General features: G+C 37.8%; 1 protein-coding gene across 1 annotated transcript in view; it reads left to right on the top strand.

Moving 5' to 3' along the window:
- The first annotated feature begins 4,004 nt into the window (after positions 1-4,004).
- The window catches only part of EYS (eyes shut homolog), a 196,380-nt gene continuing 181,701 nt past the window's right edge, over positions 4,005-18,683 (top strand). The window contains 6 exon segments of the mRNA XM_070377128.1: positions 4,005-4,169; positions 4,171-4,404; positions 4,406-4,481; positions 4,484-4,717; positions 4,720-4,774; positions 18,418-18,527. Of these exon segments, the coding sequence (XP_070233229.1) occupies positions 4,005-4,169; positions 4,171-4,404; positions 4,406-4,481; positions 4,484-4,717; positions 4,720-4,774; positions 18,418-18,527 (874 nt within the window).

Genomic DNA, 18,683 nt, shown 5'->3' with positions numbered 1-18,683 from the left:
AGCCACACAGTAAAATGAGCTCACATCTGCAGCTAGTCTAAAAACTGTCATACAGATCTAATTCTGCTTCAGTGCAAATGTAATTTGCTGGTGACTGTGTTTGTTTAAACCCATTGACTACTTAATTTTTTATTATATTTTTAAACTAGGCTACTGGGAAAATAATGCACCTGTGCAGGCTGATACTACTGTTAAGTTTGTGATTTACAGCCACAAAAGTTTTTCAATATTGCCTAGGGATCCTTCTGTTTTTCTTTTAAATTAACATTATCTCACATATCTTCACTGCTTATTTCAAACCTTGCCCATTCCTCTCTTTTCTACAATATAACCATCTCCTCCATCCACCTCTTCTTTCACAGAAACAAGCGAAAATCCCACAAGATAAATTATTCAACTTCCTTCCACAACTCTAACAATATACAGTGATCTTTCTTCTTTCCTCCTACCCTGTACTGCATTCATTGCAACTCCATCTGCTTTATTATCTCTATAGGTATTCCTTCCTTAAGATTTAAATAAGATCAAGTTTTTCCCATCTTAAAACAATCTTACAAAACATTTACATACATATTGAAATTCAAAAATATGTGATAAATATGATAAAATTTGGATCCCAGCCCAGATTCTCTACTACACTCATATCTGTACATACCATTGATATCTGGGTATTCTATAGGAAAATTACTCAGACACATTTCAAATTCAATATACATTTAAGTGATTCTGACATACCCTCTCCTTTATCATCTTGTTCCTGCACCTGGGTTTCCTTTTCTCCCCTTGGGTCAGCAGCCATCAAGACCTTACTTGCATATTTTATTACTTGCATCAAGACCTAGCATTTGCATATTTCTGGAGTCCACTGGTGTTATATTTCCAGTGCCATTGCATTAATCAGACCATCATTATTATTTCATTAGATTACAGTGTTATGCCCCCTCCCCAAATTCTCAACTCACCCAGGTGTATCCACAAATATCTTCTTCACATTCCCACTAAGCCAATGTCCTTACTTTTGTTAATCTCCTACATAAGATCCTCAAGAAGCTCTTCAATTCCCCTGGATAAAATGTGACCTTCTTTATTAACAATGCCTGATCCTTCTTGAGATAATCTCTATATAAATTAAGAGTGCATATTTTATTATAAGTTCTTTTCCCTCTACTTTTAGAAGCTAAACTTCTCATTTCTTGGAAAGCATACAGTGTCACACTATTTTCAAAATCTTCAGATAACTGTTTTCTCCTGGAGTTCTCCTTCCTTGGCAATTTTACTAAATGATTCAACTTCATTGTCCAGCTTATCCTTGTTTCCTACTAAATGTCCCTGTGGCATCTTTTTAGAGGGCTCTAGACTATCCTTTCAATAGGAACTTGATGATGTTGCTTGCCCATTAATCTGTGTCTATCACTAAATTCTCAGTTTTTACATCAACACCTAACTCCACTTGGTCACTGACCAATACCTAGAACTCAGCATATTGTCTTGCATGTAGATTGGGATATTTGTTTAAAGTATCTTTTTAACCTTATGATTATTATTTATTGAAATTCAGAAGTTATATTTAACATATTTTAAATGAACATGATTACATATAATTTTTAGTTCTAAGTTATAATTTAACACTTTCCACAAAAATCTTAAGATAGCAATAGTATATTATATGAATTTTATCTTATAGATTTATGATATACAAAATTGAATTTACAAAGTAGTAGTTTATAACTTGGGGCTTACCAGGTGACTCAGTGGTAAATAATTTACTTGCCAAGGCAGGAGATCCCTGGGTTTGATCCCTGGGTCGAGAAGAGCCCCTGGAGAAGAAAATGGCAACCCATTCCAATATTCATGCCTCGGAAATCCCATGGACAGAGGAGCATTCTGGGGCTACAGTCCATAGAGTCACAAAAGAGTCAATCATGCCTTCGTGACTAAAAAACAGAAATAAAAATTTATAATTCAGATTTAATTTCTACATGACCTACAATACTCATCAATATATTAGATTTACCATAAATATTTGATATAAACTAAAAATTAACAACATGATGGCATGAAATCATTTATTTTAACAATACTTAAAGAATATTGTTTCTATATACTAGAGAATGCTGGTATTTTGAATCTGATAAATGTGGATGTTGATTACTGAGTAAAATTAGACAATAATAAAACCACCATTTATTAAATAACTTCTATATGTTTACATAATCTAATTCAGTCTTTAATTCTAACTTGTTAATTCAATACTACTATAGTAATTTATTTAAATTAACCTTTTAAATGTATTCTTATTTATATAACAATGGAGGGAATGAAAATCCATATGGTCTAAGAAACAGAGAAAATAAATAACATAGATCCAAAGATTATTTATATTAAACTATTTATCTTTCTTTTCAGAATTTGAATTTTTTTGTGAGAATGGATTGCAACTGTTTCTTAAGGAGTAGAATGATTTGCCCAGAGAAAACCCTCAATAAATGTTAGTTACTATTTTTTTAAAATAAGCTTATAAGATAGCATATTCAAAAGCAGAGACATTACTTTGCCAACAAAGGTTTGTCTAGTCAAGGCTATCGTTTTTCTTGTGGTCATGTATGGATGTGAGAGTTGGACTGTGAAGAAGGCTGAGCGCTGAAGAATTGATGCTTTTGAACTGTGGTGTTGGAGAAGACTCCTGAGAGTCCCTTGGACTGCAAGGAGATCCAACCAGTCCATTCTGAAGGAGATCGGCCCTGGGATTTCTTTGGAAGGAATGATGCTGAAGCTGAAACTCCAGTACTTTGGCCACCTCATGCGAAGAGTTGACTCACTGGAAAATACTCTGATGCTGGGAGGGATTGGGGGCAGGAGGAGAAGGGGACGACAGAGGATGAGATGGCTGGATGGCATCACTGACTCGATGGACGTGAGTCTGAGTGAACTCCGGGAGTTGGTGATGGACAGGGAGGCCTGGCGTGCTGCGATTCATGGGGTCGCAAAGAGTCGGACACGACTGAGCGACTGATCTGATCTGATCTGATTAAATATCAAATTTCCTGTTTGGTTTCTTACCCTTGGACAGTAATGGTGCCTTACAACAGACCTGACCCCCAACTCCTTCCTCCTCAGTGGGAGTGAATGGTGAAGCTGAGCAGGGAAAGAGATGCACACTGTTTCTGTGCATCATCCCTTCATTGTACCATTTTATACTTCCTTTTCTCTTTGCCTTCTACTCTCCCGCCATTTCTTCAGAAGTTGAATGTAGACTCATTCTGAGTTTAGCCATGTGTATAACAGAATTTTCCATGAATATTGTACAAATGTGGAAACTCCGTCCTCCTGGATTACAAGAACATGATTGGTCACCAACAGATGCCTTAAGCCTGATGTTTGTGAGAAAATATTACATAAATAGTATACTTGAACCATTTTTATTTTAGGTGTTTGTTAAAGAAGTTTTTCTAAAACTAATCAGAGAGGGATACTTGTATCTGAAAAAAATAAATAAATTAATTAAACCACATAAAATAAAGGTCTTGACTAGTGTGTTTCAGTTATGTTGAAACTTGGTATAAAAGACTGCAGTAAGTTGTTGGTTTAATTGTCTAATGAGACCAACACGTTTCAGAAGCAGGTGAGTATATAGTGCAGGAAGAGATACAATGTATCCTGACCACAGTCTTCCTGGCCTAGTTTCACAAAGAAGCTGCCTAGCTGCTGATGACACAGTCTTTGCAGAAAGCAAGTAAGAATTTTCTATATCATTAAGTTAATAAAACTTCATTAACTTTTTTTTTTCTCTGTTTTAAAGGGCATTTTAAATAGCTGAACTCTACTCTTCTTGATCAAAATTCAGTCATCAAATCTGCTTGCACTTTGGGACTACAAAAAGAGGCCAGTTCCTAGAGAATCTCTGAATCAAGTCTCTGCTTAGAAATTTCCATCAATATTAAAAGCGTGTTTTGCAGCAATTCTTTATTACACTTTATGATAGATTGCTAGGCACAATTTTCAAAATGACTAGCAAATTAATTATGCTTGTGAGCCTGGTGATTCTTTGTAGCATGTTTACACATGTAAAAACAACATGCAAAAGGCACTTGGTGCAAGAATGGCATACATGGCCCTTAATGTATGTGGTAAATTGGACACTAAAAGAAGACATCTGCCTGAATGTCAGGCAGAGATTGCTGGCTTGGAGATGTAAATACTAAAATGAATAATTCTGGCAATCAAGTTGTTTACTAGATTTGCCCTTTGCAAATTCAAATAGGAGATATCCTCGTAATTTCTTCTGAACCATCTCTTCAATATCCAGAAATAATGAACATTTCTGAAGCATCATTCATTGACTGTCTGCAAAATACCACAACTGAAGATCAGTTATGGTTGATTTAAATCTGAAGATCAGATTTAGTTTGGTTGCAAACTAAAAGGAATGCACACTGTTAATTCTTAGTGGCTGAGTGTTAGAACACATTATTTTATCACAGTCATGGTTCATCCCTTTGTCAACTGGGCCTTGCCCTAAATGTGACAGTGAAAGAGCGATTGTGCCAGGAGAATCCAAGTTCAGAACTTTGCTCTGGGCATGGTCAATGTCTTACAGAAGTTTGGAGCAAGACGTATAGCTGTCATTGCCAGCCTGCATTCTCTGGGAAATACTTCTAGGAGTTGGATGAATGTTCTTGTAAATCATGTAAAAATAATGGCAGTGGCAATAACACAACATAAAAATGAAATAAGAAGGGTATGAATGCATCCATCACCCACTATTTACAGGTAAGATTATTTTTAAAAATAACATTACTTTATTATAATAGTAAAATAGACTGAATTCATACATGGTTACTTACCAACAGGCAGGCTACATTTTTAAGAATTTGGTAAAATTTTTAGAATTGGCTAAATTTGAATTCCAAGAATATAAAAATCCTATCAAATATTCTTTAAAATATATGCCTATTTAAAGAAGATTTCTTTAAAACACATGTGTTTTATGCTGAAATACCTGTTTATACATCATTCTCCAAATTCACTCTTAATATTTCATTAAAAATTATCAGAATAATATGTTTTAGTTTTTAAATGAAATTCCCAAGGTTATGGTATTTGGGGAAAGCAGTTCTGGATGATAGTGTAGAATGAAGGGTATCAATGAGTTGAGGATGATTAAAAAAAAAAATCTACCTTGTTGAGGGGAAAGTATTGAAGCTGCTTGGGAGAGTTAGAGAAGAAGAAATAATTGTGAACACAAAGCAGTATTCTCTATAGTGTTGGGAGGACTCTCTATAAAGTGATTGATAGATCAAAATAACAAGGAGGGAGAGAGCTTGATATAATTATTAACTTTAAAAAAATGTTAAATAATTTTCATATGCTAAATGAGAGGCATTGATGAGGAAAGTTTGCAAAGGAAGATATTTGGTCAGTGGATGAAGCCAGAAAGGCAACTTAAAAACAGTGTAACCTTAGGCTATCTGAGGCTGATATGAGAATTTAAGGGAAATAGACTATTGCTACTTGAAAGTTTACTAGGGAATTTGAATCATCAAAGGAAAGGGAAGAGAAACATTGAAAAAATATAGGGAACATTTGATGTTTGGGGATGTGTGAAAGGATATCTTTCAATGACAGTTCCAGATACCTGGCATGTAGAGTTAATAGAGGTCCTTGGTGAGAAAGGATCTAACAAAGGGCATCTAACAAACCTGACATAGTTGGCAATGACAGGATGGGAAAATATGTAACAGACCCACAGTACATTTTGGTCAGGAGAAGGGAATGCAGGTGAGCAGCCTATGTAGTTGAAGCAGGCTAGACTCAGGGCTATAACTGCAATTTCGTTGGGCAAACTTGAAGGGATTTGACAAGGTTTCTCTTCTGTGTGCCTGGGAAGACTCCATTGGAGCCAGACTTGAGGGGACTGTACCATAAAATGTAATAGAAAAACTCATTATGTTCCAAAACTCACTTAAGCCAATGATTCAAAAAAGTAATTTTAGACTCCTTAGGGAGGAAGTTCTGAGTCTATTTCAGAGCTTAATCCCATAAATAGCCACTGGACATCCTCTCTGTATAACTGGGGTCAAATTCCCATTTGACTTTACTGGCAGTGGTCATAAAAGAGGTAAGTTACCCTGACTCAAAGCATAGCAGATAATTAAAATAAAGACAGGTGAGAAAAAAAAAAAAACACTCAAGTTTCTGACTTAGGGTGAATGAAAGTGTAATTTAATTGAAAGCTCCTAAAGCAAACATTTTATCCCATCCAAAGAATTTTAGAGAATATTTGGTCAGAAAAGTCTCTACCATCTATTATAATATTAACTGGCACAGATGCAATCATATATCATGGGATATTATTTCAACACTTTTATCGTGATTGCATTGAATTATTTCCCAATATTTATTTATTTATTGGTAACTTAATGGTAGATAATATGAATAACTAAAACATGTAAAATACCTAATATTATTTTTTAAAACACTGAGCATATATCATTATTATATTCTAGTTATGAAAAATTACTTCAATTTGAAGTCCCAGAAGATATAAAAATACTAGAATATTAGAAATATTCTGTATCCTTTTGAGAATAGGAAGAAATTGAGAATGTTTACTGTAGCTTTTGGTTAGCACTACCATGACAAAGAACCACAGTGTGAGGGGCTTCAACAATAGAAGTTTATTTTCCCAAAGTTCTAGAGACTAAGTTGTCCCAGTCAAGTTATCAAGAGGACTGATTTCTTTGAGGCCTCTCTTTAGTGCATTGTCAGCCATCTCCCTGTATCTTCACCTTCCTTTCATCTGTGGTAACTGTGCATCCTCTTCTCATAAGAACATCAGTCGTTTTTGATCAGGACCTAAACTGACTCAATGGACATGGGTTTGAATAAATTCTGGGAGTTGGTGACGGACAGGGAGGCCTGGGATGTTGCAGTCCATGGGATTGCAAAGAGTCGGACATGACTGAGCGACTGAACTGAATTGAAACTGGTCACATCATTTAATCTTTACTATCTCTCCAAAGACCCTGTCTTCAGGGAAGTCGCACTATCAGGTTAAAAGCACTAGGATTTCAAGATAAAAATGTTGTGGGTGAGTCACAGTTTAGCCCATTACAACCACATGGACTGAAACAATGAACTATTGAATATACTACTAGTATTTAGCTGTTATGTATGGGAGTATGTTGGCACACAATCATATTGACTTATATTTTCATTGTTTTGGAGATTGCTTAGAGGTAAATGAAGGATGAGGAGTTCTGCATTAGTGAACAGGGATGTCAGTCTATAAGGAATCTGAAAAGCAACAACTGGGCAAAACTTCTCACAAATTAAATTAAAATTCCATATATAGCGTTTATTATGTTGAGAGACATTACTTTGCCAACAAAGTTTCTTCTAGTCAAGGCTATGGTTTTTCCTGTGATCATGTATGGATGTGAGAGTTGGACTGTGAAGAAGGCTAAGAGCCGAAGAATTGATGCTTTTGAACTGTGGTGTTGGAGAAGACTCTCGAGAGTCCCTTGGACTGCAAGGAGATCCAACCAGTCCATTCTAAAGGAGATCAGCCCTGGGGAATGATGCTAAAGCTGAAACTCCAGTACTTTGGTCACCTCATGCGAAGAGTTGACTCATTGGAAAAGACTCTGATGCTAGGAGGGATTGGGGGCAAGAGGAGAAGGGGACGACAGAGAATGAGATGGCTGGATGGCATCACTGACTCGATGGACGTGAGTCTCAGTGAACTCCGGGAGTTGGTGATGGACAGGGAGGCCTGGCATGCTGCAATTCATGGGGTCGCGAAGAGTCAGACACGACTGAGCGACTGATCTGATCTGATCTGATCTGATGTTCCTTATATTCCTGCTTTCTGGAGAGTTTTTTATCACAAGTGGATGTTGAATTTTGTCAAAGGCTTTCTCTGCATCTATTGAGATAATCATATGGTTTTTTTTTATTTTTCAATTTGTTAATGTGGTGTATTACATTGATTGATTTGCAGTTATTGAAGAATACTTGCATCCCTGGGATAAAACCCACTTGGTCATGGTGTATGATCTTTTTAATATATTGTTGGATTCTGATTGCTAGAATTTTGTTAGGGATTTTTGCATCTATGTTGATCAGTGATATTGGCCTGTAGTTTTCTTTTTTTGTGGCATCTTTGTCAGGTTTTGGTATTAGGGTGGTGGTGCCCTCATAGAATGAGTTTGGAAGTTTACCTTCCTCTGCAATTTTCTGGAAGAGTTTGAGTAGGATAGGTGTTAGCTTTTCTCTAAATTTTTGGTAGAATTCAGCTGTGAAGCTGTCTGGACCTGGGCTTTGGTTGCTGGAAGATTTCTGATTACAGTTTCAGTTTCCATGCTTGTGACGGGTCTGTTAAGATTTTCTATTTCTTCCTGATTCAGTTTTGAAAAGTTGTACTTTTCTAAGAATTTCTCCATTTCTTCCATGTTGTCCATTTTATTGGCATATAATTGCTGATAGTAGTCTCTTATGATCCTTTGTATTTCTGTGTTGTCTGTTGTGATCTCTCCATTTTCATTTCTAATTTTATTGATTTGACTTTTCTCCCTTTGTTTCTTGATGAATCTGGCTAATGGTTTGTCAATTTTATTTATCCTTTCAAAGAACTAGCTTTTGGCTTTGTTGATTTTTGCTATGGTCTCTTTTGTTTCTTTTGCATTTATTTCTGCTCTAATTTTTAAGATTTCTTTCCTTCTACTAACCCTGGGGCTCTTCATTTCTTCTTTTTCTAGTTGCTTTAGCTGTACAGTTAGGTTATTTATTTGACTTTTTTCTTGTTTCTTGAGATATGCCTGTATTGCTATGAATTTTCCCCTTACAACGCTTTTACAGTGTCCCACAAGTTTTGGGTTGTTGTGTTTTCATTTTAATTCATTTCTATGCAAATTTTGATTACTTTTTTGATTTCTTCTGTGATTTGTTGGTTATTCAGCAGTGTGTTGTTCAGCCTCCATATGTTGGAATTTTTAATAGTTTTTCTTCTGTAATTGAGATCTAATCTTACTGCATTGTGGTCAGAAAAGATGCTTGGAATGATTTCAGTTTTTCTGAATTTACCAAGGCTAGATTTATGGCCCAGGATGTGATCTATCCTGGAGAAGGTTCCATGTGTGCTTGAGAAAAAGGTGAAATTCATTGTTTTGGGATGAAATGTCCTTTAGATATCAATTAGGTCTAACTGGTCTATTGTATCATTTAAAGTTTGTGTTTCCTTGTGAATTTTCTGTTTAGTTGATCTATCCATAGGTGTGAATGGGGTATTTTGGAAGAATCAGTATAGTGAAAATGAGTATACTACCCAAAGCAATTTATAGATTCAATGCAATCCCTATCAAGCTACCAACAGTATTCTTCACAGAGCTAGAATAAATAATTTCACAATTTGTATGGAAATACAAAAAACCTCGAATAGCCAAAGCAATCTTGAGAAAGAAAAATGGAACTGGAGGAATCAACCTGCCTGACTTCAGGCTCTACTACAAAGCCACAGTCAAGACAGTATGGTACAGGCACAAACACAGAAATATAGATCAATGGAACAAAATAGAAAGCCCAGAGATAAATCCATGCACATATGGACACCTTATCTTTGACAAATGAGGCAAGAGTATACAATGGATTAAAGACAATCTCTTTAACAAGTAGTGCTGGGAAAACTGGTCAACTACTTGTAAAAGAATGAAACTAGAATACTTTCTAACACCATACACCAAAATAAACTCAAAATGGATTAAAGATCTAAACGTAAGACCAGAAACTATAAAACTCTTAGAGGAGAATATAGGCAAAACACTCTGCGACATACATCACAGCAGGATCCTCTATGAGCCACCTCCCAGAACATTGGAAATAAAAGCAAAAATAAACAAATGGGACATAATTAAACTTAAAAGCTTCTGCACAACAAAGGAAACTATAAGCAAGGTGAAAAGACAGCCTTCAGAATGGGAGAAAATAATAGCAAATGAAGCAACTGACAAACAACTAATCTCAAAAATATACAAGCAACTCCTACAGCTCAATTCCAGAAAAATAAATGACCCAATCAAAAAATGGGCCAAAGAACTAAATAGACATTTCTCCAAAGAAGACATACAGATGGCTAACAAACACATGAAAAGATGCTCAACATCACTCATTATCAGAGAAATGCAAATCAAAACACTATGAGGTACCATCCCACACTGGTCAGAACGGCTACGATCCAAAAGTCTACAAGCAATAAGTGCTGGAGAGGGTGTGGAGAAAAAGGTACCCTCTTACACTGTTGGTGTAAATGCAAACCAGTACAGCCACTATGGAGAACAGTGTGGATATTCCTTAAAAAACTGGAAATAGAACTGCCTTATGATCAAGCAATCCCACTGCTGGGCATACACACTGAGGAAACCAGAATTGAAAGAGACACCTGTACCCCAGTGTTCATCACAGCACTGTTTATAATAGCCAGGACGTGGAAGCAACCTAGATGTCCATCAGCAGATGAATGGATAAGAAAGCAGTGGTACATATACACAATGGAGTATTACTCAGCCATTAAAAAAGAATACATTTGAATCAGTTCTAATGAGGTGGATGAAACTGGAGCCTATTATACAGAGTGAAGTAAGCCAGAAAGAAAAACACCAATACAGTATACTAACGCATATATATGGAATTTAGAAAGATGGTAACAATAACCCTGTATACGAGACAGCAAAAGAGACACTGATGTATAGAACAGTCTTTTGGACTCTGTGGAAGAGGGAGAGGGTGGGATGATTTGGGAGAATGGCATTGAAACATGTATAATATCATATATGAAATGAGTCACCAGTCCAGGTTCGATGCACAACACTGGATACTTGGGGCTGGTGCACTGGGACAACCCAGAGGGATGGTATGGGGAGGGAGGAGGGAGGAGGGTTCAGGATGGGGAACACATGTATACCTGTGGCGGATTCATTTTGATATATGGCAAAATCAATACAATATTGTAAAGTTAAAAAAATAAAATAAAGCCAAAAAAAAGATAAATTAAAATTTCATTATACTCGGTGACAGGGCTATTGCGAATTTATGTGAAATGGTTTTGTAAGGACATTTGTCCATTGGAATTTTGTTAGGCCCTGAAAATTTAGCGTTGGCAGCTACCCCACATTCGAGGTCAGGGGCAGTGGCCAAGAGTGCCAGGCTGCCATGGTGCATGAACAGTTGAGAGGAGCTACCCCACGTCCGAGTTCAGGAGCAGCAGTGGAGAGGAGCGACCCTGCATCAGAGGTTAAGTGCGGCAGCCCGGAGGAGCAACCCCACCTCCAAGGAGCGGTGGCTGCATGGGCACAGGAGGACCTAGAGGAGTTATTCCATGTTCAAGGTCAGAAGGGGTGGCAGTGAGGAGATACCCCTTGTCCAAGGTAAGAGAAACCCAAATAAGATGGTAGGTTTTACAAGAGGACAACAGAGGGCAGACACACAGAAACCATACTCACAGAAAACTAGTCAATAAAATCACACTAGGACCACAGCCTTGTCTAATGCAATGAAACTAACCCATGCCTTGGGGCCACCCAAGATGGGCGGGTCATGGTGGAGAGGTCTGACAGAATGTGGTCCACTGGAGAAGGGAATGACAAACCACTTCAGTATTCTGGCCTTGAGAACCCCATGAACTGTATGAAGAGGCAAAATGATAGGGTACTGAAAGAGGAACTCCCCAGGTCAGTAGGTGCCCACTATGCTACTGGAGATCAGTGGAGAGATAACTCCAGAAAGTATGAAGGGATGGAACCAAAGCAAAAACAGTACCCAGTTGTGGACATGACTCATGATAGAAGCAAGGTCTGATGCTGAAAAGAGCAATATTGCATAGGAACCTGGAACGTCAGGTCCATGAATCAAGGTAAATTGGAAGTGGTCAAACAAGAGATGACAAGAGTGAACGTCGACATTCTAGGAATCAGAGAACTAAAATGGACTGGAATGGGTGAATTTAACTCCAATGACCATTATATCTACTACTGCGGGCAGGAATCCTTCAGAAGAAATGGAGTAGCCATCATGGACAACAAAAGAGTTTGAAATGCAGTACTTGGATGCAATCTCAAAAATGACAGAATGATCTCTGTTCGTTTCCAAGGCAAACCATTTAATATCACAGTAATCCAAGTCAATGCCCCAACCAGTAATGCTGAAGAAGCTGAAGTTGAACAGTTCTATGAAGACCTACAAGACCTTTTAGAACTAACTCCCCAAAAAGATGTCCTTTTCATTACAGGGGACTGGAATGCAAAAGTAGGAAGTCAAGAAACACGTGGAGTAACAGGAAAATTTGGCCTTGGAGTACGGAATGAAGCAGGGCAAAGAATAATAGAGTTTTGCCAAGAAAATGCAGTGGTCATAGCGAACACCTTCTTCCAAGAACACAAGAGAAGACTCCACACATGGACATCACAAGACGATCAACACTGAAATCAGACTGATTATATTCTTTGCAGCCAAAGATGGAGAAGCTCTATACAGTCAGCAAAAACAAGACCAGGAGCTGACTGTGGCTCAGACCATGAACTCCTTATTGCCAAATTCAGACTTAAATTGAAGAAAGTAGGGAAAACCACCAGACCATTCAGTATGACCTAAATCAAATCCCTTATGATTATACAGTGCAAGTGAGAAATAGATTTAAGGGACTAGATCTGATAGAGTGCCTGATGGACTATGGACTGAGGTTTGTGACATTGTACAGGAGATAGTGATCAAGACCATGCCCATGGAAAATAAATGCAAAAAAGAAAAATGGCTGCCTGGGGAGGCCTTATAGCTGTGAAAACAAGAGAAGCAAAAAGAAAAGGAGAAAAGGAAAGATATAAGCATCTGAATGCAAAGTTCCAAAGAATAGCAAGAAGAGTTAAGAAAGCCTTCCTCAGCAATCAATGTAAAGAAATAGAGGGAAACAACAGAATGGGAAAGTCTATAGATCTCTTCAAGAAAATTAGAGATACCCAGGGAATATTTCATGCAAAGATGGGCTCGATAAAGGACAGAAATGGTACGGACCTGACAGAAGCAGAAGATATTAAGAAGAGGTGGCAAGAATATACAGAAGAACTGTACAAATAAGATCTTCACGACCCAGATAATCACTATGGTGTGATCACTCACCTAGAGCCAGACATCCTGGAATGTGAAGTCAAGTGGGCCTTAGAAATCATCACTATGAACAAAGCTAGTGGAGGTGATGGAATTCCAGTTGAGCTATTTCAAAATCTGAAAGACGATGCTGTGAAAGTGCTGCACTCAATATGTCAGCAAATTTGGAAAACTCAGCAGTGGCCACAGGACTGGAAAAGGTCAGTTTTTATTCCAATCCCAAAGAAAGGCAATGCCAAAGAACGTGCAAACTACCACACAATTCCACTCATCTCACACGCTAGTAAAGTAATGCTCAAAATTCTCCAAGACAGGCATCAGCAATACATGAACTGTGAACTTCCAGTTGTTCAAGCCCGTTTTAGAAAAGGCAGAGAAACCAGAGATGAAATTCCCAACAGCTACCGGATCATTGAAATAGCAAGAGAGTTCCAGGAAAGCATCTATTTCTTCTTTATTGACTATGCCAATACTTTGATTTTGTGGATCACAATAAACTGTGGAAAATTCTGAAAGAGATCAAAATACCAGACCACCTGACCTGCCTCTTGAGAAATTTGTATGCAGGTCAGGAAACAACAGTTAGAACTTGACATCGAACAACAAACTGGTTCCAAATAGGAAAAGGAGTATGTCAAGACTGTATATTGTCACCCTGCTTATTTAACTTCTATGCAGAGTACATCATGAGAAACGCTGGGCTGGAAGCAGAAGCACAAGCTGGAACCAAGAATGCCAGGAGAAATATCAATAACCTCAGAAATGTAGATAACACCACCCTCATGGCAGAAAGCAAAGAGGAACTAAAAAGCCTCTTGATGAAAGTAAAAGAGGAGAGTGAAAAAGTTGTTTTAAAGCTCAACATTCAGAAAACGAAGATCATGGCATCCGGTCCCATCACTTCATGGGAAATAGATGGGGAAACAGTGGAAACAGTATCAGACTTTATTTTGTGGGGCTCCAAAATCACTGCAGATGGTGACTGTATCCATGAAATTAAAAAGACGCTTACTTCTTGGAAGAAAAGTTATAACCAAAATAGATGGCATATTGAAAAGCAGAGACATTATTTGCCAACAAATGTCCATCTAGTCAAGGCTATGGTTTTTCCTCTGGTCATGTATGCATGTGAGAGTTGGACTATGACAAAAGCTGAGCGCCGAAGAACTGATGCTTTTGAACTGTGGTGTTGGAAAAGACTCTTGAGAGTCCCTTGGACTGCAAGGAGATCCAACCAGTCCATTCTAAAGGAGATCAGCCCTGGGATTTCTTTGGAAGGAATGATGCTAAAGCTGAAACTCCAGTACTTTGGCCACCTCACGCGAAGAGTTGACTCATTGGAAAAGACTCTGATGCTGGGAGGGATTGGGGGCAGGAGGAGAAGGGGACGACAGAGGATGAGATGGCTGGATGGCATCACTGACTCGATGGACGTGAGTTGGAATGAACTCTGGGAGTTGGTGATAGACAGGAAGGGCTAGCGTGCTCCAATTCATGGGGTCGCAAATAGTAGGACTTGACTGAGTAACTGAATTGAACTGAACTGAAATTTTGTAGACACATTCCTCCGTGAAGGATATGTGCAATTCTGTGCAATTAATTGCATAGATACATGCTATGCAATATTTGGGCTTTTGATATATCAAAACATAGCTTGTACAACTGGGATTTGGAAAAAGATATCAGTTCACTTCAGTTGCTCAGTCGTGTCCGACTTTTTGCGACCCCATGAATTGCAGCATGCCAGGCCTCCCTGTCCATCACCGTCTCACGGAGTTCACTCAAATTCATGTCCATCATCTCGGTGATGCCGTCCAGCATCTCATCCACTGTTTTCCCCTTCTCCTCCTGTACCCAATCCCTCCCAGCATCAGAGTCTTTTCCAATGAGTCAATTCTTCACATGAGGTGGCCAAAGTACTGGAGTTCAGCTTCAGCATCATTCCCTCCAAAGTAATTCCAGGGCTGATCTCCTTCAGAATGGACTGGTTGGATCTCCTTGCAGTCTAAGGGACTCTCAGGAGTCTTCTCCAACACCACAGTTCAAAAGCATGAGTTCTTCGGCGCTCAGCTTTCTTCATAGTCCAACTCTCACATCCATACATGACCACTGGAAAAACCATAGGCTTGACTAGATGGAGCTTTGTTGGCAAAGTAATGTCTCGTGTTTTAATGTGCTATCTAGGTTGATCATAATTTTCCTTCCAAGGAGTAAGCGTCTTTTAATTTCACGGCAGCAATTACCATCTGCAGTGATTTTGGAGCCCCACAAAATAAAGTCTGACTGTTTCCACAATTCCCCATCTATTTCCCATGAAGTAATGAGACCAGATGCCATGATCTTTGTTTTCTGAATGTTGATCTTTAAGCCAGCTTTTTCACTCTCCTCTGTCACTTTCATCAAGAGGCTTTTTAGTTCCTCTTCACTTTCTGCCATAAGGGTGGTGTCATCTGCATATCTGAGGTTATTGAGATTTCTCCCGGCAATCTTGATTCCAGCTTGTGCTTCTTCCAGCCCAGCGTTTCTCATGATGTACTCTGCATATAAGTTAAATATGCAGGGTGACAATTTACAGCCTTGAAGTACTCCTTTCCCTATTTGGAACCAGTCTGTTGTTCGATGTCGAGTTCAAACTGTTGCTTCCTGACCTGCATACAGGTTTCTCAAGAGGCAGGTCAAGTGGTCTGGTATTTCCACCTCTTCCAGAATTCTGCACAGTTATTGTGATCCACACAAGTCTTTGGCATAGTCAATAAAGCAGAAATAGATATTTATCTGGAACTCTCTTGCTTTTTCGAGGATCCAGTGGATGTTGGCAATTTCATCTCTGGTTCCTCTTCCTTTTCTAAAACCGACTTGAACATCTGGAAGCTCACCTTTTACATATTGCTAAAGCCTGACTTGGAGAATTTTGAGCATTCCTTTACTAGCGTGTGTGATGCGTGAAATTGTTCAGTAGTTTGAACATTCTGTGGCATTGTCTTTCTTTGGGATTGGAATGAAAATTGACCTTTTCCAGTACTGTGGCCACTGCCAAGTTTTCCAAATTTTCTGGCAAATGGAATGCAGCACTTTCACAGCATCATCTTTCAGGGTTTGAAATAGCTCAACTGGAATTCCATCACCTCCACTAACTTTGTCTGTAGTGATGGCTTCTAAGGCCCACTTAACTTCACATTCCAGGATATCTGGCTCTAGGTGAGTGATCACACCATCATGATTATCTGGGTCGTGAAGATCTTTTTTGTACAGGTCTCCTGTGTATTCTTGCCACCTCTTCTTAATAACTTCTGCTTCTGTCAGGTCTGTACCATTTCTGTCCTTTATCGAGCCCATCTTTGCATGAAATGTTCCCTTGGCATCTCTAATTTTCTTTAAGAGATCTCTAGTCTTTTCCATTCTGTTGTTTTCCTCTGTGTCTTTGCACTGATTGCTGAGAAGGCTTTCTTATATCTCCTTGCCATTCTTTGAAACTCTGCATTCAGATGCTTATATCTTTCCTTTTATCTTTTGCTTTTTTCTTCTCTTCTTTTCATAGCTAACTATAAGGCCTCCCCAGACAGACATTTTGCTCTTTTGCATTTCTTTTCTATGGGGATGGTCTTGATTCCTGTCTCCTGTATAATGTTACAAACCTCTGTCCATAGTTCATCAGGGAATCTATCAGGTCTAGGCCCCTTAAATCTATTTTTCACTTCCACTGTATAATCATAATGGATTTGATTTATGTTATACCTGAATGATCTAGTGGTTTTCTCTACTTTCTTCAATTTAAGTCTGAATTTGACAATAAGGAGTTCATGATCTGAGCCACAGTCAGCTCCTGGTTTCATTTTTGCTGACTCTATAGACCTTCTCCTTCTTTGGCTGCAAAGAGTACAATCAGTCTGATTTCAGTGTTGACCATCTGGTGATGTCCATGTGTAGAGTCTTCTCTTGTGTTGTTGGAAGAGGGTGTTTGCTATGACCAGTGCATTCTCTTGGCAAAACTCTATGAGCCTTTGTCCTGCTTCCTTCAGTCCTCCAAGGCCAAATTTGCTTGTTACTCCAGGTGTTTCTTGACTTCCTACTTTTGCATTCCATTCCCCTTAATGAAAAGGTATCTTTTATTGGTATTTGTTCTAAAAGATCTTGTAAGTTTTCATAGAACCATTCAACTTCAGCTTCTTCAGCGTTACTGGTTGGGGCATAGACTTGGATTACTGTATAGCAGCTAGAAAATGAAAATTTAAAAATTTGTGCATAGCTTCTGAGAATCCAAGAAGTTTTTTCTATTTTTCCAAAGAATTTTAGATTAGGCTTTATTTCATTGATTGGATTTTACTATGGAAATAATCAGTTTGAGATCCATCCTCTTAGAACAAAATTTTAAGTATAAAATATATTATTATTTGACATAATATTTTGAAGTGTAATGCTGTGGAGCAGAATTCTAGTGGTTATTTTTTTCTTGCTTGACTGAAACTTCATGCCCTAGTTTTTCTTCACATGTTATAATACCTTTGTATTTTCCTTGTTTGAGTCATTACTGTGGCTACATGGTAGGGCTAAAACACAACAAACATTTGAATGTGTCACTTTGTATATTACCACTGCAATGTTACCAGTGTATGTTGAAAAACTGGGACTTACATGTAGTTACCTATTCCCAAAACATAATTAACACATTCAGATAAATTTTTACTGAATTGTTAAATTCAGATAAAGTGTTACTGTGATCTGAATTAACACATTCAGATTATCATAAAAATTAGCTAAAGCCCAAATACCAACAATCATCAAAGTATTTTTAATAGTGTCATATGGTGTGTGTGTGTGTATACTCAGTTGTGTCCAAATCTTTGCAATCCCATAGACTGTAGCCCACCAGGCTCCTCTGTCCATGGGATTCTTCAGGCAAGAACACTAGAGTGGACTGCCATGTCCTCCTCCAGGTGATCTTCCCAGCCCAGTGATTGAACCTGAGTCTCTTATGTTTCCTGCATTGGTAGGTTCTTTATTACTAGTGTCACTTGGGAAGCCCTGTCTTGTGGTAAGAGGATAGAAAAAAAGAGATTAAATTTACTGAAATTAATTTTGTTTCCACTTAAATCCATCTTCATGAGGCACTATTTCTAAATTAATATTACTTTTTTTTGAAAATGTTATGATATTAACAATGAAAGAATTTAGGAAAAATCTATGACCAATGAAAACAATCTATGAATGCAATGTAAATATTTTAATCTTGTTGAAACATTGATTTTATTTTATCTTTATAACCATAACTTGTTCAGAAATAATTGGCCAATGGCAATGACATATCTGCTTCCATGGGAACTATAGAAATATTACTGCAAGTATCTTCCTTTGTGAATGTGAGGAACCATTTTCAGGTAAAAATTCACATGTATGTATATATACATACACACAAATAGTATTAATTTAGTCATTTATTTCAACTTAAACTTGAAATGTTTCAATTATTACTGATGAATACAAGCTTAGTGATTATATACTCAGACTTTTTAGGGATAAAATTAAGAGATCAA

The sequence above is a fragment of the Bos mutus genome, chromosome 9 (genome assembly GCF_027580195.1).
Source record: "Bos mutus isolate GX-2022 chromosome 9, NWIPB_WYAK_1.1, whole genome shotgun sequence".
Classification (NCBI taxonomy): domain Eukaryota; kingdom Metazoa; phylum Chordata; class Mammalia; order Artiodactyla; family Bovidae; genus Bos; species Bos mutus.
This window is presented reverse-complemented; position numbering and strand designations above follow the sequence as displayed.